General features: G+C 40.2%; 1 protein-coding gene across 2 annotated transcripts in view; it reads left to right on the top strand.

Moving 5' to 3' along the window:
• LOC134353797 (activating molecule in BECN1-regulated autophagy protein 1-like) overlaps positions 1-26,336 on the top strand; it is a 423,477-nt gene that overhangs the window by 346,707 nt on the left and 50,434 nt on the right. For both annotated transcript variants that reach the window (XM_063062189.1, XM_063062188.1), the window contains exon 16: positions 25,626-25,715. In XM_063062189.1, the coding sequence (XP_062918259.1) occupies positions 25,626-25,715 (90 nt within the window). The remainder of the gene's footprint in view (positions 1-25,625; positions 25,716-26,336) is intronic.

A 26,336-nucleotide genomic window follows, 5' to 3' on the forward strand; every position in this document is an offset into this window, starting at 1 on the left:
AATCTTCTCCCCTGAATCTTGAGGCTATGTCCCCTAGTTCTATTCTCACCTATCAGTGGAAACAACTTTCCTGCCTCAATTTTATCTATTCCTTTCATAATTTTATATGTTTCTATAAGATCTCTCATTCTTCTGAATTCCAGCAAGTACAGTCCCAGGCGACTCAATTTTTCCTCATAGTCTAACCCCCTCATCTCTGGAATCAACCTGGTGAACCTCCTCTGCACCGCCTCCAAAACCAGTATAACCTTCCTCAAGTAAGGAGATCAGGACGGCACGCAGTACTCCAGGTGTGGCCTCATTAGCACCCTGTACAGTTGCAGCAAACCTCCCTACTCTAAATTCAATTCCTCTTGCAACATTACATTTGCCTCCTCGATAGCCTGCTGCACTTGCAAACCAACCTTTTGTGATTCATGCACAAGCACTCCCAAGTCCATCTACGCAGCAGCGTGCTGCAATTTTTTACCATTTAAATAATAATCTGCTCTTTTATTTTTCCTTCCAAAGTGGATGACCTCACATTTGCCAGCATTGTACTCCATCTGCCAGACCCTTGCCCACTCACTTAACCTATCTATATCTCTCTGCAGACTCTCTGTATCTGCTGCACAATTTGCTTTTCCACTCAATTTAGTATCATCAGCGAATTTAGACGCACTACACTTGGTCCCCTCTTCCAGATCGTTAATGTATATTCTGAACAGTTGTGGGCCCAGCACCGGCCCCTGCGGCACACCATTCACCACTGATTGCCAACCAGAGTAACACCCATGTGTTCCAACTCTGCTTTCTAATAGTTAACCAATCCTCCCTCCGTGTTAATACATCACCCCCAACTCTATGCGTCCTTATCTTGTGGATAAGTCTTTTATGCGGCACTTATTGAACACCTTCTGGAAATCTAAGTAAATAATGTCCATCTTCCCCCTCTATCCACATTATGTCCTCAAAGAACTCCAGTAAGTTCGTCAAAGGGGATCTGCCTTTGCTGAATAGAGTACGTGCTGCCTGATGGATCCATTTCTTTCCAGAGCACTACAGCACAGAAACTGGTCCTTTGGGCCATCAAGTCAATGCCGAACTATTATTCTGCCTCATCCATTGACCTGGACCTAGACCATAGCCCTCCTTACCCAGCCCATCTATGTACTTACCCAAACTTCTCTTAAATGTTAAAATCAAATCTGCATCTGTCTCTTTCACTGACAGCTCGTTCCACACTCTCACCGCTCTCTGAGTGAAGAAGTTTCCCCTCATACTCCCTTAAATATTTTACCTTTCATCCTTAACGTACGACTTCTATTTGTAATCTCACCCTACCTCAGTGGAAAAAGCATGCTTGCATTTGCCCTATCTATACCCCTCATAATTTTGTATACCTCTGTCAAATCTCTCCTCATCCTCCTATGCTCCAGGGCATAAAGTTCTACCTATTCAACTTTTCCCTGTAACTCAGGTCATAAAGTCCCATTAACGTCCTTGTAAATCTTCTCTGCACTCTTTCAATCTTATTGATATCTTTCCTGTAAGCAGGTGATCAGAAGTGCACACAGTACTCCAAATTAGGACTCTCCAACATCTTGTACAACTTCAACATAATATACCAACTCGTGTACTCAATACTTTGATTATGAAGGCCAGTGTACCAAAAGCTTACTTTACACTCCTATGTACCTTGATACCACTTTGGATCTGTATCGCCAGATCACTCTGTTCTACTGTACTGCTCAGTGCCCGACCATTCATTGTCCTCCCAAAGTGCAATATCCTACACTTGTCTGCATTAAATTCCATCTGCCATTTTTCAGACCATTTTTTCCAGCTGGTTCAGATCCACTAGAAGCCTTGATAGCCTTTCTCACTGTCCACTACACCCCTAATATTGGTGTCATCTGCAAATTTGCTGATCAAGTTTACCACAAACAACAACAGACTCAGCACTGATCCTTGCATCACATTACTAATCACAGGCCTCCAGCCAGTGAGGCAACCATTTACTATCACACTCTAGCTTTTCCTGCAAAGCCAGTGTCTAATCCTGAATGCCAGGTGACTGAACCTTCTTGACCAACCTCACATGCAGGATCTTGTCAAAGCTTTTATAATCTTTGAGCATATTTTAAGTATTAATGTTCTGATTCCATTATGCTGCCTGTGGTCTGCAATTTGTATGATGATTTCCAAACTATTTAAGGCTAGAAAAATAATTAATTTTATATTAATTTCTCATAAATACACACACAAAATACTGGAGAAACTCAAGAACTCAAGCGATACTCAGGATTTCCAGTACCTGCAGAATTTCTTGTGAATTCTTGCGGAATTCCCACCATAGGAAACATCCTCTCCACATCCACTCTATCGAGGCCTTTCAACATTTGATAGATTTCAATGAAGTCATCCCTCATTTTTCTAAATTCCAGTGAGTACAGTGCCAGGGCCATCAAATACTTCTCATATGATAACCCTTTCATTCCCAGAATCATTCTTGTGAACCTCCTCTGAACCCTGTCCAAAGTCAGAGAATCCTTTCTTTGATAAGGGGCCCAAAACTGCTCACAATACTTCCTCACCAGTACCTTATAAAGCCTCAGCATTATATTCTTGCTTTTATATTCTACTCCTCTCAAAATGAATGCTTAATATTGCACTTGCCTCCTTACCACTGACACAAACTGCAAGTTAAACTTCAGAGAGTCTTTCACAAGGACTCCCAAGTCCCTTTTCAGCTCAGATTTTTGGATTTTCTGCCCACTTAGAAAATAGTCTATGCTTTTGTTCCTTCCATCAAAGCGCATGACCCTCCACCTCCCAATACTGTATTCCATCTGCAACTTCTTTGCCCCATTCTCTGAATCTGTCTGAAGGCTGATTTATACTTGTGCATCAACTTGACGCCATAGCCTACTCAAGTGGCCTACGCGCATTGTGAGCATTTATACTTGTGCGTTGGTGTGTCTGCATCGCTCTGCAATTCAGGCATGTCGCACATGCGCACACACCTGCCCACGCAAGGCTTCATGGTCATGGTAGTCTTTCTCGGGGTAAACAAGTTTAAAGCGAGCGTCTTTTTTCGTAAAAGCAAAATGTGTCCTCCGTAATTTCGGAGGTCTGTAAAGCTTAATGGAAAGCATTGCAGCCAGAGTTCCTTCCCTGCCCGTCAGTCACCCAAAGGGAAGCTATTGCAGCATAGGAGGAAATGCGATGCTACCAAGCAGACCAATCACAGTTGTTGTGGTCTGCGTTGCCGCAACGTGTAGTTACATTTTTGGAGAGGTGTGCATCAGGCTACGGCGTAGGGATCAGCGTAGACACTGTGTAGGGTTCGTGGCTATGCCGTACCTACAGTGTCGAGTTGACGCAGAAGTATAAGTCAGCCTTGAGTGCTTCTGCAGCCTCCCTGCTTCCTCAACACCACCTGCCCCTCCACCTATTCTTTCATCATCCATAAACTTGACCACAGTGCCATCAATTTCGTCATCAAAATCATTGACATGTAATTTAAAAAACGCGGTCCCAACAGTGACCCCAGTGGAACACCACTAGTCATCAGCAGCCAACCAGAAAAGGCCCCCTTTATTCCCACTGTTTGCTTCCTGTCAATCAACCAATCAGCTATCCATGCTATTATTTTCCCTGTAATGTTATGGGCTCTTATATTGTTAAGCACAATCATGTAAAATCCAAGTACACAACATTGACCAATTCTCCTTTGTCTATCCTGCTAGTTATTTCCTCAAAGAATTCCAGCAGACGCTGACCTTGGCCTATTTTATCATGTGCCTCCAAATACCCACCTCATCCTTAACCATCAATCAACTCCAACATCTTCCCAACCACTGTGGTGAAGTTAACTGGCCTATAATTTGCTTTCTTATGCCTCCCTCCCTTGAAGAGTGGGGTGATGTTTGCAATTTTCCGGTCCTCCAGAACCATTCCAAAATCTAGTGATTCTTTAAAGGTCATTACTAATGGCTGCACAATCTTTTCAGCCGCCTCTTTCAGAACCTTGGCATGTAGTCCATGTGGTACAGGTGACTTATCCATCTTAATGTGAATTCTTTATTTTCTCAAACCAACTCTGAAATAGTTTTCAGGAAATGATCAGCATGAAACCGATTCAATGAACTCTCTGGTAAAGCATCCAATCCACATTCAGTTGAAATTCCACAAGATGTTTGAGTTACTATTGAATGGTTCTCATTCCTTGAGCACCAGGATAACAGATAATTGTATAATTATATTAGGTTATATCAAACATAATTGTGTTGCATTATATTGGAATATATATTCGGTTGGCACTGTATTGGGTATACATATACACCTGCTCATTCATATCTAATCAGCCAATCATCTGGCAGCAAGTCAATACATAAAAGCATGCAGACATGGTCATGACCATGTTGTTCAGACCAAACATGAGAATGGGGAATAAATGAGATCTAGTAACACACACAAAAAATGCTGGTGAACGCAGCAGGCCAGGCAGCATCTATAGGAAGAGGTACAGTCGACGTTTTGGGCCGAGACCCTTCGTCAGGACTAGCAAGGTAGTAAAAGATTTGAAGCGGGGGAGATCCGAAATGATAAGAGAAGACAGGAGGGGGAGGGTTGGAGCTAAGTGCTGGAAAGTTGATTGGCAAAAGGGATATGAGAGGATCATGGGACAGGAGGCCTAGGGAGAAAGAAAGTGAGGGGGGAGCCCAGAGGATGGGCAAGGAGTTATAGTGAGAGGGACGGAGGGAGAAAAAAGAGAGGGAAAAAAGGGAAAAATTAAAAGAAATAAGTAAGGGATTGGGTACAAAGGGGAGGTGGGGCATTAACAGTAGTTATGCCATCAGGTTGGAGGCTACCCAGACGGAAGTGTTGTTCCTTCAACCTGAGTGTGGCTTCATCTTGACAGTAGAGGAGGCCATGCTCCCGATGCAGAGACCCGACGCAGACTGGGAGACCGTTTCACTGAACACCTACTCTCTGTCCGCCAGGGAAAGCAGGATCTCCCAGTGGCCACACATTTTAATTCCACGTTCTATTCCCATTCTGATATATCTATCCACGGCCTCCTCTACTGTCAAGATGAAGCCACACTCAGGTTGGAGGAACAAAACCTTATATTCCGTCTGGGTAGCCTCCAACCTGATGGCATGAACATTGACTTCTCTAACTTCCGTTAATGCCCCACCTCCCCTTCGTACCCCATCCCTTATTAATTTATCTATTATTATTTTTTCCCCTTTTTCCCCTCTTTTTTTCTCCCTCTGTCCCTCTCACTATAACTCCTTGCCTATCCTCTGGGCTTTCCCCCACCCCCGTACCCCCCCCGGCTTTCTTTCTCCCTAGGTCTCCCGTCCCATGATCTTTTCCCTTCTCCAGCTTCGAATCCCTTTTGCCAATCAACTTTCCAGCTCTTGGCTCCATCCCTCCCCCTCCTGTCTTCTCCTATCATTTCGGATCTCCCCCTCCCCCTCCCACCTTCAAATCTCTTACTATCTCTTCTTTCAGTTAGTCCTGACGAAGGGTCTCAGCCCGAAACGTCAACTGTACCTCTTCCTATAGATGCTGCCTGGCCTGCTGTGTTCACCAGCATTTTTTGTGTGTGTTACTTGAACTTCCAGCATCTACAGATTTCCTCGTGTTTGCGTTTATAAATGTGATCTAAGTGACTTTGACAATGGAATGATTGTTGGTGCCAAATGGAGTGGTTTGAGCATCACAGAATCTGCTGATCTCCTGGGATTTTCACACACAACCGTCTCTCAAGTTTGCAGAGAATGGTGCAAAAAGTCAAAAACATCGAGTGAGTGGCAGTTCTGCGGGTGAAAATGCCTTTTTAATGTGAGAGGTCTGAGCAGAGTGACCAAACTGGTAAAGCTGACTGAGAGGCAACAGTAATTGAAATATCTGTGCTATAGCAATGGTGTGCAGAAGTACATCTCTGAACATGCAACATTTCAAACATTGAAGTGGATGGCTACAGCAGCAGAAGACCACTATCATACACTCAGGGGCTAGTTTATTAGGTACAGGAGGTATCTAATAAAATGGCCACTGCGTGTAGTTCATAAAAGAAGTGATTTTTAATACCCGTGATAGAATTAAAGACAGACAAAATGCTCCACGATTTTTTTTGTTGTAAGTTAATATTTTATTAGAAATTCTCAGTCTATATGAGAGTAATAGAAGTACACGCAACATGTAAGCAACTGTAATATTGTAAAATATCACAGAGGTTGACTCAAACTATCAGAAATGTGAACCCAAAGGAGCTACCTTTTACTTTACATCAGCTTTGTATTAAAGAAGATAAGGGCCTTGCCTTCAAGTTCTTATGTACTTTCTTTGGTCCTCAAGCAAGTTTTTCTCTTTCTCCTGTCAGTGCTCTTGATGATTAAAGAGTTCCTCCAGCAGTTTCATTGTCAGTAGCAGAAAATGAACAAGCCTGACAGGCAGCTCAGAAGTGGAGATCCATAACACAGGATGGAAAATCTGCATTTCACGTTTTTGACATGCTGAGCAAGAGTTGTTTTCAATATCTGTCGCATAAAGCAGAATATCATCAAAGTAATTTTTGTAGCTTAAAACAATGAAGATACTGGTTAATCTCTCATCTGTAGATTACTGAATAAAATGTCACATTGCAAGTATACCTCTTGTGTAGAAATGTGTTATGGTTGTTTAGCAGCACACTTCAATACCAAATCCTCCAGTATTGTTATAGTAATACAAATACAGAACCTATAAAAAGTATTCAACACCACCACCCCCCGGAAGTTTTCATGTTTTATTGTTTTACAATATTGAATCACAGTGGATTTAATTTGGCTTTTTGACAATGATCAACAGAAAAAGACACTTTCGTGTTGAAGTGAAAACAGGTCTCTACAAAGTGATCTAAATGACTTACAAATATAAAACACAAAATAATTGATTGCATAGGTATTCAACCCCTTCAGGTCAGTATTTAGTAGATACACCTTTGGCACCTTGAGATTGTGTGTATAGATCTCTATCAGCTTCGTACATCAGGACACTGCATTTTCCTCCATTTTTCTTTACAAAACTGTTCAAGCTCTGTCAGATTGCATGGGGATCATGAGTGAACAGCCCTTTTCAAGTCCAATCACAAATTCTCAATTGGATTGAGGTCTGGACTCGGACATTAACTCATTCCAGGACATTAACTTCGTTGTTTTTAAGCCATTCCTGTGTAGCTCTGGCTTTATGCTTGGGGTTATTGTCTTGCTGGAAAACAAATCTTCTTCCAGGTTGCAGTTCCCTTGCAGTCTGCGTCAGGTTTTTCTCCAGGATTTCCCTGTATTTCGCTGCATGCATTTTACTCTCTACCTTCACAAGGCTTCCAGGGCCTGCTGCAGTGAAGCACCCCACAGCATGATGCAGACACCACCATGCTTCATTGTAGGGATGGTGATGTTTTGATGATGTGCAGTGTTTGGCTTAAACCAAACATAGCATTTAGTCTGTTGACCAAAAAGCTCAATATTGATTTCATCAGACAATCGAACCTTCTTCCAGCTGATGACAGAGTCTACCACATGCCTTCTGGCAAACTATAGCTGAGATTTCATGTGAGTTTTTTCTCAAAGTGCCTTTCTCTTTGCCAATCTCCCATAAATCTGTGACAGTATAAAACACCCGGGCAACAGTTGTTGTACGTGCAGTCTCTCCCATCTCAGCCACTGAAACTTGTAACTCTTCCAGATTTGTCAAAGTTCTTTTGGTGGCCTCCCTTCATGCTTGATTACTCAGTTTTTGAGGATGGCCTCCTCCAGGCAGATTTACAACTGTGCCATATTCTTTCCATTTCTTGATGATTGACTTAACTGTACTCCAAGGGATATTCAATGACTGGGAAATTTTCTTGTATCCATCTCCTGACTTGTACTTTTCAATACCCTTTTCGTGGAGTTGCTTGGAATGTTCTTTTGTCTTCATGGTGTAGTTTTTGCCAGGATACTGACTCACCAATAGTTGGACCTTCCAGATTCCTCTGTATTTTCACTACAATCAATTGAAACACCTTGACTGTACATAGGTCTACAAGAACAGATCTCCTTATAACTAATTATGTGACTTCTAAAGCCAGTGATAATTTGGTGTGTCATGTTAAAGTGGGTGAATACTAATGCAATCAATTGTTTTGTGTTTTATATTTGTAATTTGGATCACTCTGTAGAGATTCTGTTTTCAACTTGACAAGAGAGTCTTTTTCTGTTGATCAGTGTCAAAAAAGCCAAATTAAATCCATTGTGATTCAATGTTGTAAAACAATAAAACATGCAAACCTCCAAGAGGGGTGAATACTTTTTATAGGCACTCTATATCTTGATGGTGGTAACTATTTAATCTCTAATAAGAATTTTTTTTAATTTACTGTTCAGTGTCAACAAAATCTTGCTGGATTATCTGTTACTACATTAAAGCAGTTCAACAACATAGCTGATTTGGCTATAGATTTTAAAAAATGGCTCGTCCCTACATGCAATACATATTCTCTGGTCACATCTACTCGAGAAGGTAGCCTAGAATGTTCATATTTTCAATCAAATTGATTGCATATCAGAAAAAAATTGACCAGGTTTTCACAAAAGTATAAGCATATTAGCATCAGCTAAGTATTCCATGAAAACTCTCAGTGGTAATCGAAATCAAGTTAGGGCAGGGTTCCCCAATTAGTTTTCCACAGGGCCAAATTCGTGCTCTACAGGGGTGTAGGCCTCAAATGTACGGTGTGGGATGAGGTTAAAATAAATTAGAGCAGCACGCGCTTTATTTACATGTTATGACAGGTGCGTTCACATAAATGCCAGTGGGTCGGCGCGGTCCAGACATTTGGTTCCCATGGTCCGGACTTGGCCTGTGGTTCGCCTATTGGTGTTGTCTGATTTAGGGAATCCTCTGATTAAAAAAAAGAATGACAAGCTACACTATTCACATTGCAAACATCGACTGTCATTGTTTTTTCTCGTATCCCTGCTGCTATTATTCCAAAATAAACCTTTTAATCCTATGTATAACCATTGCAATGTACACATACTGCATTGATAACATTAGATTTAATTTACATGTGTATTCCTTCCATTTGAGTACTTTAGTGTTTTCATATACAGATTTCATTCTTTTCCAAAAACTCGTGGTCAAAATCGGTATTGCATCTGCTGAAAAGAACTCACCTACCATTCCTTTTGTATTAAAAATCCCAACGTCCCACAGCTTGCACATCAGGAATATTTTGAAGATCTTTTACGTACAACAAACTATCTGCCTTTTCTTACTGTGGGGGCAGAGATGGTGCTGAAAGTAAACTTTTTCAGTCGTTATTTTAATTTTGGCCAGCACTGCCTCTAATTTAGAGTTGTGGTATGTAGCACTTCTTTCATCTACTCTTTGGGTTATACTGATACAGTACTGCCCTATCCATCTTTTCCCTTCCTTCTTACAAGAGCTACCCAACCCCAGTTCATGTTTGCTTTTCCCCCCCAGTGTTATGACCCAATTTTCATTCTTTCTCTTTTTGTTAATATCTAGAGATTCCTATTGAAGCACTGTGGATGTTTTTGAGAACCAAATGAATTAAACCCAGATGCACCCTGCAGGCATGAATTCCTAATTCCCCCAGGCATTTACCGTGATAACTGCCTTGTACATATGCCGAAAGTGTTCATAGTACAGATTACACCAGTTTATTGGGCATGTATGCATTCTATTCCATCTACGATAACCATTCATTCAAGAATTATTTTCTTTGGATCCCTGAATATGTATGATATAAACAAATCTTAACCATTGTCCTTGCACCGATGCATACTGTGTCTAATTAATAGTTCTTAAATGATTTCTAAAAGGCATAAAAGATAGCAATTTTACCTCCAGTTTCTTCATCTGTTGCACCTTAACCTTTGCTCTGCCTTTATTTCCATGTTTTCCAGTGCTAAATGTTAACAGTTATTTTGAAGTAGTATCTCTACCCACTATTCCAGAGTCAAAAGATATTTAATTTGTATGAACATTGCATCCATTTCAAATGTAAATCCAGTTTGCCGACATTGATAGCCTTGGGCATTTAGACATTAATAATTTCACCTTAAGTACAGTCTGAAAAATTTCTGGGTGAGTTGATACTTTTTCTCAGTGTTCTCTATTCAGCTGTGCATACTCTCTTGTAGTCATTCCCTTCAAAATAAATATCTTCTGACACATTTTAGAAGTGCACCAAGAAAGCATGGAACTGCTAAATGCATGAAAAAGGATGAGCTCAATGATATTCATGAACGAGAAAGAAGGATGGAAAGCACGTGTCATTTATAATCTCACATTTATCCATTGGACCTGGAGTCCACATTATTTCATTTGCTTTCTGTTTTGGAGTTGATGTCTCCCATATGTTAGAGACCATGCATATGGGAATACCTCTTAAGTTATTTCTCGCGATTGCTAACAATTGCATGAACAATTCCTATATTCATGTTTAAAGTTAAAACTGCCTCTTAAACTTGTTAAACTGTGACCCAAACTGAAATTTGGAGGAGCTGGTGCATTTGATTTTACATTGTCCAGTTTTACAGACTGCAAGCAGAGGAACATGCTCCAAAATCTTTTTGTCTGCTTCAAAAAATGTTTTTCATTTTGTAATGTAACAGCAAGCATTGTCAGATTCAGAAAAGCAAATTTTTTTTATCTTAAAGTGTAAATTGACTTGCATCTGCCACGTTACTAACTATGTAATCCATTGAGTGTCAGTTCAGATCAAACCATTGGAATTTGAAAGTTTAAATTTAGTTTGGATTTAAAGCTGCTCGAAGTAATCAGACCGTGAAGGAATTTAATTCTCAATGCTCCACAAATGAGTATTCTTTACAGAAGGAAACCTCTCAACATTATCTAGTCTATCTATCTGACATCACTCTAGCAACACCTTAATTAAATCAGAATTAGATTTATTATCACTCACATAAAATCATGAAATTTGTTGCTTTGTGGCAGCAGTACAATGGAATACTGTACATAAAAATTTACTGTAAGTTACAACGGAAGATATTTTTTAAGTGCAAAAAGAGAATAAAATACTGAGGTAGTGTCATAGACTGTTCAGGAAGCTGTTTCTGCAGGCTCTTGTACCACCACTTTGGTGCTAATGAGAAGAGGTCATGGCATGTCCTGGATGGTGATGCTCTTCAATGATTGATGCCATTTTCTTGAGGCACTGCTTTATGAAGGTGTCTTTGAATGCGATTGAGCTGGCTGAGTCAATACCCTCTTCAGCTTTTCCAATCCTATTCAATGGAGCCTCCATACCAGGCGGTCATGCAACCACTCAGAATGCTTTCCACTATACTTCTGTAGAAATTTGTTAAAGGTGTTCCTATTTGTGTTTCTTTGTATTTACTGTGGATGCCTACAAGAAAGTGAATCTCAGAATGGTACATGATGACATATAGGTACGCTGGCAATAAATCTACTTTGAAATGCCTTTTCTTGCTTCTCTGACATTATGTTGGTTTAGTCATTTTGCTTCAGTTCACAAGGGTCGTAATTAAACATTGATTTGAGTTTTTTATCATTGTACGTGTTCACACTCAGCAAGACAAAAGGCTGAAGCTTCAAGAGAGGCCTGATGCAAGTCCAATTAACTTATATAGCCACTAACCGAACTGTGGAATTCATGCTAGATTTCAGAAACGAGGTTTATAAGTCTGGTATCCAGCTGTATTATCAAACATCATGTATGACAGTGGAAGCTGTGTCAAAATCATGGCTGAATTTTGTCCCCATAAAATTCAGTCATGACTTACAGCAAAATTAGATGCAAACTCAAGTGCAGGTTTCGGCACTGTGTAGTAGCCAGGAGGCGTCCAATGGCTCATATATCTGGGAGCAAGTAAAATTAAAATCAAAAGGTATTTTCTAGTCTTATCGGGTTCTGAAATACCTACAAACCTGTTGATTTACAAGTATTGAGCATTCTGCGCAGAGAGATCTAGAAAATTAAGTTGCAGTTGGTGTTCCCCCATTCCTTCCTAATTGTAATAATTGTCCAAGTTTATTGTCAAAGATGCGCACACACGCAATATAAATGCCATAATAATTAGCCCTTTGCAGAAGTATGTAACATTACAAGATGATGACAAGCATGTTCATGTAAACTTAAATTAGCATAAATCATACATGACTTGCACCCGAACAAAATAAACATTAGAAATAGATGAACTGTAGTGCAAGTCCATGAGCAAATCTAACACTGCTTGGGGAAATCTCAGAAAATACTATGACAGTATGATTATCAGTGTAATTGGTTGCAACTGCCTTAACTTCTGGGATTGGAGATAATATATTGGCATGAACTGAGTTATATCATGGACTGACAGTGCAGGAGAAATGAACCCGTCATGTTCGGGTGGGAGGCTAAGAGCACGGGTGCTTTGGATACCAGCACTGGGATTCCAGCTGTCAACATTAGTATTAGTCACTGGATAAGGGAACCAAGTGTAATCATATAGCAAGCTTTGCTGAGCAAGAGCAGAAAGCAGAATGAGTTGTGAGAAGGATGCAGAGAGGTTTCTGCTGAACGAGTTTGTAAGAACACTCCAGATGGAAAATAATAGGGAGAAAGGTGAGTGTGTTGATGAAGGAGATTAAATAGAAGAGCAGAGTATTCTTTAAATAGTAATAAATTGAAAGGTAAAAGAGACTTGGATGTCATTGTACTCAAATCTCTGAAAGTTAACAAAACAGGTACAGCAACCAATTAAGAAAGGCATGGAATTTGTTGGTCCTTACAGAAGGAGGTTTTAAGAATAACATTATTCCAGGTATATGGGGTTCTGGTGAGAGCTGACTTGGAATGTCATGTGTATAGGTCTATATAGCTCTGATAGAAGTCAACAAAGATGCTCCAGGCTGCCTCCTGGGATTCCTGGGCTTGTGCTGTGAGAAGATAAGCGGAGTATCCCTATTCTTTCTTGAGTTTGTGCTACTGGACAATAATCATTGAGGTAGGTCACCGCATAATTGAAGTCTGCTTGAAGCAGTTGTGTACCTTGGAATGCCGAAGCAAGAGATTAATCATCTAACTGGCTCTTCCCTTAATCCTGGAACCTGCTTCAGATTGCAGTGAGAGTAATTAAAAAGAGGTACAGTGGCATGCAAAAGTTTGGGCACCCTGGTCAAAATTACTGTTACTGTGAATAGTTAAGTGAGTAGAAGTTTATTCTACCACTAAACATATCTTTACCTCAACCTCCCTCCTCTTACTACAGGGATTGTTCCCTCAGTGATTCCCTTGTCCACTCATCCCTCCCTACTAATCTCCCTCCTGGCATTTACCTCAGCAAGCAGCCCAAGTGCTACACTTGCCCATACTCCTCTTCCTTCATTCCTCAGGGCCCCAGACTGTCCTTCCAGATGAGGCCACCGTCAGGGTGGAGAAGCCGTTTGGGTTGCCTCCAACCTGGTAGCATGAATATCGATTTCTCCTTCCAGAAACACTTGGTTTCTTTCCCCCTTCCCTCTTCTATTTCCTACTCTGACCTTTTGTCTCTTCCCACCTGCCTATCACTTCTCCCTGGGTGTCATTTTCCTTCCCTTTCTCCTATGGTCCACTCTACTCTCCTATCAGATTCCTTCTTCTCCCGCCCTTGACCTTTCCCACTCACTTGGCTTCACCTATCAGCTTCTAGCTAGCCACCTCCTCCTCTCCTCACCTTTTTATTCTGGCATCTTCCCCTTCCTTCTCAGCCCGAAACATTGGCTGTTTATTTATTTCCATCAATGCTGCCTGATCTACTGAGTTCCTCCAGCATTTTGTTTGGATTGCTTTGGATTTCCAGCATTCTCATGTTTATGATAAACCAGTTTATTGGTTTAAATAAGTGGAGTTGATACAATTTAAGTCCTGGATGTATGTTGTTTCTCTTTCTTTTCTGTACATACTGAATCCGTCTGTCTTGTATGTGCTCCCAGACACACACACTCTGTATTCTCTGACAAGTACTGAATATGATTTATGACCACCTTAAGTAATGTACAGCCAAGCCAAGAAAAAAGACTGTAATACTTGTGAGCATTTCTACTTGTTGTTCATTCCTGACACTTTAATTTTGAAAAATGATTGTGAGCTTTTCTTTGGTTTACACTGATGCATGGAAAATGACTGGAGTTATCCTCAGCATTGAAGTGATCACTGTTCCAGAAAACATTGCTGAGCAGTGTATTGCAAATTTGTCTGTGTTCTCTCCAAATGCAGTGACTACTTTATTTAAAGCTGAATCCCTGATTCCTTGTTGTTTTACCAATAATGTACCAATTGTATCCATTTTAGCCTCCTTCGCGAACACTATCAATTTATCCTAATGTGGAAATAGACTAGTTAGCCTGAAGCTGCTTCCCATGCCCTGACCAACCTGCCAATTCACCACCCTCTTTTCAGTGTCAGCTTTTCAGTTGTGGTGATGGGTTGCTGAATGGGGAAGTGTACCAGATTTCCATTGCCCAGGATAATAAGTGGTCCTCCTTGAAGTACATCTTGTTTGGATCAGTAATATTTAATTAGTTTTTTCAGCTATCATTTTTTTCTGGGATATATGATGCCTAACGATTTTAATTTTTGACTAGCTTCTTCTGGTCATGCTGGTGCCAGACTGTGGTGTCCATCAATGGTGTAGCTCAGATGTAGTTGTTTTTTAAGTTTGTAGGGATGATTTTGGAGTTAGTGCAGGGAGTTGGGGGTCACGCTGGGGTTTAGGGACAGAAATGAGGGGGAGTTAGAGGTAGGAGCTAATAAATGAAAAGTCTGGCAAGGGTTCGAGTCCAGGTCGAAGTGCTCTCCAGTCAAATATCAGCAATCCCAGAAGTCATGTCGCAGGTGCTGAGTTCGCCGATTCCCCAGGTCAGAGACCAGCCCCAGTTTGGAAGTCCTTATGTGCAGCAAGTCCCAGGTGTGGATGGGAGTCATGCGAGCCAGTGAATCCTCCAGGTCACTGGGGTCTGAAGTCTGTGTGAATCTGAAAGGCAAGGTCCAAAGATCAAACCCAATGAAGTCTGCAGGGCAAAGACGAAGGTCGAACTCCAGAGCACCACGGAGGTGGAAGCCTGAAAGTAGAGGCCCAAAGGAGTCACAAGATCTTGGGTCACTGGAGTTGGAGGGTTCAATGCAGAAGTCAAGGCCCGAAGGTCAAACCCATGATCGACCTGGGGTGAAGTCTGAAGTTGGAGGCCTGATGTCTGCAAGTCTGAGAAATTGGGACAAGGACTAGAGGCCCAGAAGCAGCCTGGCCTGGGTTTGGTCACGTGTGTAGATGTGAGGGATGGAAAAAGGGCTTGTTTTGCTGCTGCTGTTGCTTGTGTTGTTCTGTGGAACACCGTGGGCATGTTACGTTGGTGCCAGAATGTGTGGCAACACTTGCAGGCTGCCCCCAGCTGGTTGTTAGAACGATCTATGCATTTCACAGGAGTAGAATATAAAAGCAAGGTTGTAAGGCATGGAGTATTGTGGGCAGTTTTGGGCCCCTATCCAAGAAAGGATGTAAAGACATTGGAGAGAGTCCAGAGGAGGTTTATGAGAATGATTCTGGAAATGAAACTGTTAACATATGAAACATATGAGGAGTGTTTGATGGTTCTGTGCTAGTATTTTAAGTACCTTTCACAGCATTGTGCGAGCAATTATTTTAAAAGAAAAATCACTCTCCTAAATACATCACTTTATTTTCTCTATCTGCTTTCCCCTCTTGTTCCTTTCTTTCCCACCTGTTATCTCCCATAATATTCAGAAAGCTGGCCGTGATTCAGTTGGCAACAAAATTAAGTAAAGCTGAACATTATCCTGCATTGGAGGATGATTCATAGATATGTTCAATTATGTTCAATGAAGAATTGAAGATCTTGTCATAGCAAGTCTTCCTTTCTTAGTAGAAGTAATTTGGAGAATTTGTAATTTTTCTGTAGAAACAGGAGAAGTTGGCACCAGCGAATAATGCGGCCAAAGATGACATCGTTCAGACAGTTCACAGAATTACTTCTTTTACAGCTTCTTTCAAATATGATTCATCTACTATTGGAGCCTGTGATAGTGTGTTTTCAGGCCAATTGACCAATCTGGTGCTTTGCTGTAGCTCAGTGAGGTTTCGAGTGAAATGTTCATGGAGACAGGGCACAAGCCCATGATTGACTCAATTTCTCGCTGATTAAAGCATTGAGGAAGATTGAAATCAACAAAGATGAGAACGGAAGGATAGCGCTGCCTGCCTGCGAGTGACCGGTCTCTCTCTCGCTCTTGCTTACTGCCCGGAGGATGAGATCGTTTCCCTCTCCTGCTCTCTCCCTCTCACTCAACACTGCCAGAGGATGGTACCAGAGTCCTGGGAACTGGGAAAGGTTTAATCGATGTAGTTTGTGCATTTGACTCTAGTTCATGGTGTGATGTGTTTCTGGTTTTTGATTGCTCCTTTTTTTTTTGATGATATTTTGCTCGGGGCAGACTGATTCTGCAGCCTGCTGTCAATGAAAAACACAGTGCTAGATTGAACTGAACTGAGCTGAAACTGAATATTCCTGAACTGTTTTGTTAACTTTGTGGTTTGATGTTTTATATTCTGTGCTTTCACTCTTTTTCCTTCGTTTGTGCAATTTATGTTTTTTTTTGCATGTTGGGAGTTTTGACGTTTTTCTTTAAACAGGTTCCGTAGTTTTCTTTATTTTCTGGCTGCCTGTGGAAAGACAAATCTCAGGGTTGTATACTGCATGCATACTTTGATAATAAATGAACTTTGAATCTTTTAAATTTTTTTGAATGTCATAAAGTAAATCAGCCTCATTTTGCACAATAAGTTACTGAAAAAATATGCAGAGTGGTTAGCTACTTCATTACATCACTAAGGTTGGGAGCACCAGTGGTAAGTATCATAAAAATGCCTCAGGTTAGGTAAAGGAATGGCCAACTTCATCATCCTTGACAGATAACCTGTTCCTTTCCTGGAAAGAGCAGCAATCTGCAGATTTTTTTTCCGGTCTCTCATGTTGATCAGAATTGCCATCTTCCCTCAACATTTTAATCTGTTTCTGTTGCAGCTGCTTTTCTAAATTCTCAAATACACACTGCTGTCTCCTCTTCATATTCCTATTCATTCCAACAGTATAACCTGTGAGCTTTAAGGAACAATGTTTCAGGGCATTTTACAAAAATACACAATATCTAGACTGTATGAGAAGTGTCTCCTTTCTTCCCCATGTCTCCTGGTTCCCAATAAAGAGTTCTTCTGTCAGATCTAATTTTCAGACTTAAAACTAAAAAAAACTTCAGATTTCCTGTCTTGGTTTGCTTCCTGAGCTGTGTGCACTTTACAGTTTAACTTATAAATTAATAAAATATTTCAATTATTTGTGAATGTCATTGAAACGAATGTGTTGTAAACTCCAGTTTGCATGATGTGGTTGGATTGGTTAAAATTTTTTATTTAACTAAAGCTGTTTGTTAATTGATATGCTGCTTATTGTCAGTTGTTTATCATTAAGCAGAATCTGGACTGAAGTTCAGTTTCATTCAACATTCTTGCCTTGAAAAAGGCACAGTTTGCAATTCACAGATTAAGACTGGAGGGTTGACTTGATGTGAAGTTGCAGCGCTGAATCTTTTCGATTAGAGTTGGAAATTTTTCTCTGCAGATCCATTAATTAATCCACCTAAATGTCAAAATCATTATTTCCCATGTAATTTTTATTAGCATCATGTTAAATTACTTAATAAGAGCTGATGGACTTAATATTTTATCACAGAAAATTATTTATAATAGTCACACATATTTGTATAGTAATGAGATTGATGTTACATTGAATCAGGGAATAGAATGTGCAAAGGGAAAAAAATACTGCAAGCCAATTTTTTGCGATTCATCAACAAGCACTCCCAAGTCTCTCAGCACAACAGCATGCTGCAATCTTTCACCATTTAAGTAATAATTTGCTGTTCTATTATTCCTTCCAAAGTGGATCATCTCGCATTTACCAACTTTGTATTTCATCTACCAGACCTTGGCCCACTCACTTAACCTGTCTATCTCCCTCTGCAGACTCTCCACATCCTCTGATACAATTTGCTTTTCCACTCAGTTTAGTGTCATCAGCAAATTTTGCTACACTACACTCAGTCCCTTCTTCCAAGTCATCAATGTAAATGGTAAACAGCTGCGGGCCCAGCACCGACCCCTGCGGCACCCCACTCACCACTGACTGCCAACCGGAGAAACACCCATTTATACCAACTCTCTGCCTTCTGTTGGTTAACCAATCCACTATCCATGGCAATACACTTCCTCCGACTTCATGAATCCGTATCTTATTTATAAGTCTCTTGTGCAGCACCTTATCGAACGCCTTCTGGAAATTCAAGTATACAACATCCACCTATTCCCCTCTATCCACTGCACTCATTCTGTCCTCAAAGAACTCTAGTAAGTTTGTCAAACAGAGCCTGCCCTTTCTGAATCCATGCTGAGTCTGTCTAATGGAACCACCCCTTTCTAAATGTTTCACTATTTCTTCCTTAATGACAGCTTCAAGCATTTTCCCGACTACAGATGTTAAGCTAACTGGCCTATAGTTGCCTGTCTTTTGCCTACATCCTTTTTATAAAAAAAAGTGGCGTGACACTCTCTCTCCCCTCCCTCTACCTTTTAAATCTACTTCCTAGCTATTTTCTCCAGTCCCATCGAAGTGTTTCGGGCTGTAATGTCAACTGTACTCTTTTCCTAGATGCTGCCTGACCTGCTGAGTTCCTCCAGCATTTTGTGTGTGTTGATCGGATTTCCAGCATCTGTAGATTTTCTCTCGTTTAGAATCCACAGTGTTACTTTTCTTTCATGTAAAATTGCTGACAGAATTGCTTCTCAAGTTCTTTAAAAATACATGTTGATAATGCATTTATTTCCATACTGAATACCAGATTGGAGTACTGGCTGCATATCTAACCCATGTTTTTTTCAGCATCGCATATGGTTGATATAACTATATGATGTTTATATATATGACTATATATATATATATAATATATACAACTATATGATGTTTCTGGAACTGTGTTCACTGTGTAAACTTGCCAGAAAGCTTGTACAAGATACACTGTTTACAAGATAAAAATAGCCTTCTCAGGAAGAAATAAATGTAAGATTTTATGGCATTAATTTAACAGTAAAAAAATACATTGAATTCAAAGTGACTTTATTAAATAAATTTGCTATGCTGCTGGAATTATGAATTTCTAGTAGTGCTACTTTGATCTAGTATGGTTGCACTACCCTATAATCGGCTCAAAATGAATTGATCAGTGGAGCATCGTGGCAACATTTGCTACAAATCCAGGTCTTTCCCATCTTCAGGGCTAACCGCTTTGTACCTCTGTAATATCATTTGTCACTTACCCTCACACTGGATTTCTGTTACCAAATTCTTTGTACAGAACTCCACACATGAAGGTTTTAATCCTATTGTACTCAACTTCACATCAGCATGAACTCATACAAAATTCTACATCTACTACCACCCAGAGCATGATAACCTACTGTAATTCCCAGATGAACCTAGCAATTTTCCCCCAAAACTTTCCACTCATTTAAGACATAAAGCTTAGTCATTTGTCTGATTTTTTTTCCCTTTGAGAACGACTTTAGAATGTCTTATTACTATAAAATCACTATATTTGTCATTGTTATTTTCATTTCGAGGCTTATTATGTTATTGCCTTTGTTCTAATAATGTTGCAATGCCTAACCACACATTGTGATTAAGGAATAATATTAAGGCATATATTGATACAAATTATCCTTTTCATTCAAGTTTAATTAGTGATGCTGTTATTGCGAGTAGTTATACAAAGAAATTCAGAAACTGAATTCCATAAAAGAATAATGCCCGAATTAGATAGAACCATTATAAGTTTGAATTGCAATGAATTAAAAAAATCACGTGCCTTATGAGCCTAAATAAACATCATTTCCGCACTTTTTGTGCATTTGTCTTACTTTACAGGTGGATTATTGTGTTTCTCAAAGATAATGCTGCTTTCAAATGTAAAACTAAAGCACAATTGTCAGCTGATATCTGGCTCTGCTTGATAAGGATCAGAATGTGTGTTGGTTGACTTTGTTCTTTTATACTCATCTTGGTAAACAGGTGACAGGAAGTGGCAATTTGTTTTTGTTTTGTTGATTTAGCTGTTGAAGTATTTACTCTGTGTTACTTTTCTGGTACTTTGCAATGAAAGTAACTTTCATATCTTATCCCCCATTGGCAGTTCAAGTTCTTGCTCCTGTTGCTCATTTTTGCCATGTGAGATTGCCTTTGAGTGAAATGATAGAACAAACAGCATGTGCTGTCTGGTTTATTGTCTGAGTTAGAGGTCCCCAACCACCGGGCCGCAAAGCATGTGCTACCGGGCCGCGAGGAAATTATATGATTTGGCAATATGAAATGATATGAGTCAGCTGCACCTCTCCTCATTCCCTGTCACGCCCACTGTTGAACTTGAATGCACGCGAGGTCATCAGTCGGTCATTAACCTGCAACAAGTCGATGAGTGAAAAACAAATGTCGTTTGAGAGGTTCTTTGGAAGAGGTGGTAGGGGACATAAAAGGTCTAACGATGATGATAATGCAGAGACAGCTGAGGCCGAGACTGCAAAAAAAAAGAAATCTTCCTTCAACAGAAAATACGACGGGTCATACATAAAATATGGCTTTATTGCGACCGGTGACTCGCACACTCCAAGCCCCCCCTGTGTGTGATATGTGGAGGCAAGCTGTCTAATGAGGCAGTGAAGCCCTCAGAACTGCTTCGGCACCTTGAGTCCAAGCATTCTGCACTTAAAGTCAAACCCGTTGAGTTTTTTGAGCAGAAAAAACGTGAGCAAGCGGGACAGAAGCAAGTGCTGAGAGACACCACCTCCACAAATGCTGCTGCTCTGAGAGCGTCGTACGTAGTGACTGGCCGCATTGCTAAGGCTAGGAAGCCTTTCACTGTTGGTGAAGAATTGATTCTGCCTGCTGCCAAGGACGTGTGTCGTGAACTGTTGGGAGAAGCTGCAGCTAACAAGATGGCACAGGTTTCTCTTTCAGCTACCACAGTTTCAAGGAGAATCGATGGCAAAGCAGATCACATCGAAGCACGGCTGTTGGAACGGCTTAATGAGTCACCATGGTATGTTATCCAGGTCGACGAGTCTATTGATGTCGACAACAAGGCAATACTGCTGGTTTATGTGCGATATATATTTCAAGACGATGTGCATGAGGATATGTTGTATGCACTGCCGCTGCCAGCTAACACAACTGCGGCAGAACTATTCAAGTCTTTGAATGACTACATGTCAGGCAAACTGGACTGGTCATTCTGTGTTGGAATATGCACAGATGGGGCTGCAGCTATGACTGGACGGCTGTCTGGTTTCACTTCCCGAGTCAAAGAGGTTGCTCCTGAATGCCAGTCTACACACTGTGTCACACACAGGGAAATGCTGGATAGCCGAAAAATGTCACCTGATCTTAACAGAATATTGAATGACGTTGTTGAAGTTATCAATTGCATCAAAGCAAATGCCCTTAACTCTCGTCTGTTTGAGCAGCTTTGCGAGAAAATGGATGCGGAACACAAACGTCCTCTCTTACACACTGAAGTCAGGTGCTATCAAGGGGGAGAGCCCTGGCCAGGGTTTATGAGTTAAGAGAGCAGCTACAGAGATTTCTTTCAGGAAAAAAGTCACCACTGGCAGCACACTTCAGTGACAAGGAGTGGATAGCAAAACTCGCTTATCTTTGTGATATCTTCAACCTGCTCAATGAACTCAATTTGTTACTTGTCAGTGGTCGGGGAGAATGACCACTGTTTTCAAGTTGGCAAATAAAGTGTCTGCTTTCAAAGCCAAACTGGAACTGTGGGGATGGTGAGTGGACAGGGGCATATTTGACACGTTCCCAGCATTAGCTGGGATTTTGGGAGAGACTGAGGCTACACCGTCCTTCTCACAGCTAGTGCGCGATCACCTATCTTTGCTGTCGACAGAATTCGAGTATTACTTCCCAACCGCAAATGACCCAAAACGTGCTAAGGAATAGATCCGTGACCCATTTGTGGATGTCCCCGGTGAATCATCCATGTCAGCACAGGATGAAGATCAGCTCCTTGAGCTTGCAAATGACCGTGGGCTGAAAAGTATGTTTGACATAACATCTCTGCCAGCATTCTGGATCAAAGTCAAGGCTGAATATCCTGAGATAGCCATGAAAGCACTGAAAACGTTGCTTCCGTTTCCAACATCGTATCTCTGCAAATTGGGGTTTTCTGCAATGAATACAACGAAAACTAAATTGCAGAATAGTCTTGTTGCGGGGAAACAAGCCCAGGGCTCCCACTGATTCAGCGATATTGGTGTGTTGCAATGATTTTATTTGTTCATACAAGGAAAATATGCGCTGTGTGTTTAATATCCAAACGTTACTTAAAATGTTATGCTGTTGACTTATAGGTGACTTATAATTGACTTATCACTATATTCATGCGAGGAAAATATGCGCTGTGTGTTTAATATTAAATTCGTTAGATAAACCCTTTTAAAAATGAAATTGAGTGTACTAGCCACTTATAAGTGACTTACAGTTGACTTATCATCTAAATTCCGGTCGTGATTACCCCACCCCCGCCCCCCCGGTCAGCCGGTCCACAAGAATATTGTCAATATTAAACCGGTGCGTAGTGCAAAAAAGGTTGGGGATCCCTGGTCTGAGTTACCCAAAACAGAAAATAAACAACAGAATAAGGGCCAAGTCATGACGCAGGAAACGTGCATCTCACTTCTGGGAAGCTCACTCAGTTATCTGTGGGGTTTTTGTAGAGCTTTCATCTTTGAGTTGCTGTGTTCTCTGCTTTTGAAGAGCTGAGGTGTCCATTATCACAAATTTATTTCCATGCATTGTTGAGCCAGTTCAGTCCAATGAAAAGAATTCATTATATCCATTAGCTATTTTCTTAGATAAATTATTTCCAGTTCTGCACTATCACTGGTCTTTTCATTGTGATAATAGTTCTGTTTGTTCCCACAAGGAACCACTGTGTACAATGGGTGACGATTGATGAAGTCTGTTATGATCCTCCTCACAATTCCCTGCAGCTCCATCTATTGCCATGCACATAACTTCACCCTGTCCCTCTCCGTCTGTTTGTTTAGCTTCTAGTTTTAACTTGAATTGCATGTTATTTTTGAATTTCTCTAAACACAAGTAGTATTGTTTTTTGTAGAATAGATTCTTAGTGTGTTTCCTTGTGCAATTAATGATTTTCTTTTTCCCTATATAGAACAAGTTTATTTCATTTGTAATTCAGCTTTGCAGCTTTCAACATAATCATTTCATTCATTAGCTAGATGGTTTATACTAAAGGGAATTTTAAGGATAAATTTCTTCATTTTGTTTCCACCCCCGACATCTGAATTGCTCACACCAACAAACTTAATACATTTGTTCCTCAAAATGAAGAATGGATTAATTAATACCCAATTAACATGGCAGCTGTGAGACATTTCAATACAATTTATTTCACTGCTATTAAGTTTGAGATTTCCCCAATTAAAAGTATGTAACTTGCAAATAGTTTATTGCAATATCTATGCTCTGGATTGATTAAGTAATGGATAACGTGAATTATTTTTCCTTTAAGAAAGTGGCGCTTAGTAAGTTGGGTTCTCCTTCCTATTAAGTTTACATGTGAAGTTAAAATAATGGGAGTTTACCAGAAACCTTAGTGATGACTTTTGTGTGGCATTCCTGATTTCATGGACACTTCAAGCCAACAATCTTTCTGATGCTATCATTTCTATTTGAGTTGGGTTCTGAGTTGGATGATCAGCCATGGTCATACTGAATGGCGGTGCAGGCTTGAAGGGCTGAATAGCCTACTCCTGCACCTATTTTCTATGTTTCTATTTGGTTGGAAGGAAGGCCACTGCAGACTTTTGAGAAAACATCACCCAGTACGCTTGTCAATAAATAATGAATCATCCTTTTCCCAGTGGCCCCATTAATGTCTCTGAGTCCATTATCAATTTAGGCATCATTCCAGGGATTTGCAGGCATAATTTAAATTGAGAGACATATCAGCATTATACAAAGGGTGCATTGTGCACTTTTGGAGCTGTAGCATTGTGGAATGCTCACTTCTCCAGCATGTAACTTGATTATTCCTACAGCAGACTAGCTACTTAAGGAAGGGGAAATGCTGTAAGTTAGACAGATCAAGCAGAAGGAAGTTTGTTGTAAATTGGTGAGGGAAGCGTAAAAATACTGTAAGAGTGCTAGGAAGAGGATACGCTAATGTAATTGTGACCAGTTGGGAATGAAAGAGACTTGAGTGCAGTTTAGAATAGCTTGGAGAGGCAGAGGGCACTACAGGTCAGCATAGCCAGGAACAACTGGCACAGTTGGCAGGGGTTGGATAGGTGGCTAAAGTTGTGAGAGTCTTAACGGGGACGGGGAGCAAGTAGGTGGATTATTGAAGATTTGGAGGGTGATCTTCATTGCTGCTTACATAAATGGGATAGGAAAAATTGATCATTGGCTGTGGCCTTGAGCTATTTATTTGTTTGACGATTAAGTTAAAACTTGTTTTTCAACTTGAGATGTGTCTCTAAAAGACCTTCTTCCATGCCCTCAAGCATTAGACTACTAGATGTCTTCCATTCTTGCGGGTTTATTTAAGCTCTACCTGAAATACTAGTTGTGATTATTTATTTGTTTAGAATTTAAGTTTTGACTTTGGGAAAATCATCACAGAAGTTCGATCTTTGAGCTAAATTGTAATTGTTATGCATGTTGAAAGAAGGTGGAAGAATAGCAAGACCTGAAATTAATATATCCTATCTTGTACCTTTGAAAGTTTAGGCAGTTTAAAAATGGTTGATTTTGATAAAGTATTGCTCTGAGTGCAAAAGCAGAGATCTATGCAAAATTTAATGAATTGCTTGTTAGTCCCCTCTGATGTATTTTAGCCAATTCCTCCTGGCATCAAACCTTAAGAAAGACATCATTACATTGGGAAAAAGTACAGCCAAGATTCAGTGGAATGACATGAAGGTCTTTTGTTACGTGCAGAGCTAAATAAACAGTTGCTGTTCTCCTTGGATTAAAGATGATTGAGAGATTTAAAAGACGTGTTCCAAATTTTGCAAGGTCTTGATGGAGTAAAAAATATTTTAATTGGCAGTAGAATTTATAACTAGAGTACAAAGCTTTAAAATAATTCACAAGAGAATCTGCCAAAGGCAAGAATTGTTGTCTTGCAGCACGTTACGGTGAGAGTGGCTAGTTGGGTGACTCGGGCAGATTCATAGCAACTTCTAAAAAGGAATTGAATAAATACTTGTAAAAGATTGAAATGAAATTAATTAGATAATTTTCATTTGTTGGCACTTATAACAGGCTTTTGACCTTGTGCTCACATAGAATATAGCCAAAAGATTCAGAACAGGCTTAGCCACCAGAACAGATTATCACTTGTTCTTCAAACTCAGTTTTAAGTGTTGAACCAGGGATATGTGTTCTAAGCTGTATTTTCTTTTACTATTTTGCAGAGCATCAAAACTGGAGACCGAACACAATTGGGAGCAACTTTCAGAACCTGTTTCCACCCATCACAGCAACAGAAACAATGAGAGGCCTGGGTAAAACTGGCTCAGACATTTTGCTTTGGCTATGGATAGTGTTGCAATAGTTTTACTTAACAAAAACTGCCATGCTAGAAATCTGAAATACTTATTCTCAGCATTTCCTGTTTTTATTGCTTCTTTGAACTGTTGAAGTACACAAGGTAATAATAGAATTCAAGGTGCAGAAAATGCAATAATCTGATGCTTTTTAAAATGAGTTATATTTATCATTGATGGTGCCCCGTCAAAGAAACGTTACAAGCACCATGATGCAGGTGCCTTTCTTGTGTGTTGTAAAATTGCATGATTCAATTTATTAACAAATATATATGTAAATTAGAAGGATGGCAAGAAGAACGTAACATCCTTTCTGGTCTCTGGTGGACAATTAACCAGTCTCCTTAGAGGGCAGTAGGAGATTCTAAATGATGAACTGAGAATACTAAATAATCTACATAAAATGGAAGTCAGGCAATTGCTTAAGCATGAACATCGGAATGATTTAAGAGCCCTCAAGTTGTTTTATATTAATATTATAGCCCCTTGTATTATTATTTGCCTGTGCAATGTTAGAATTTATTTAGAGCAAACATTTTCCAGTTCATGATCAATTATATATTTGCTGACAGTGTTATG

The sequence above is a fragment of the Mobula hypostoma genome, chromosome 11 (assembly GCF_963921235.1).
Source record: "Mobula hypostoma chromosome 11, sMobHyp1.1, whole genome shotgun sequence".
In the NCBI taxonomy this organism is placed as follows: Eukaryota; Metazoa; Chordata; class Chondrichthyes; order Myliobatiformes; family Myliobatidae; genus Mobula; species Mobula hypostoma.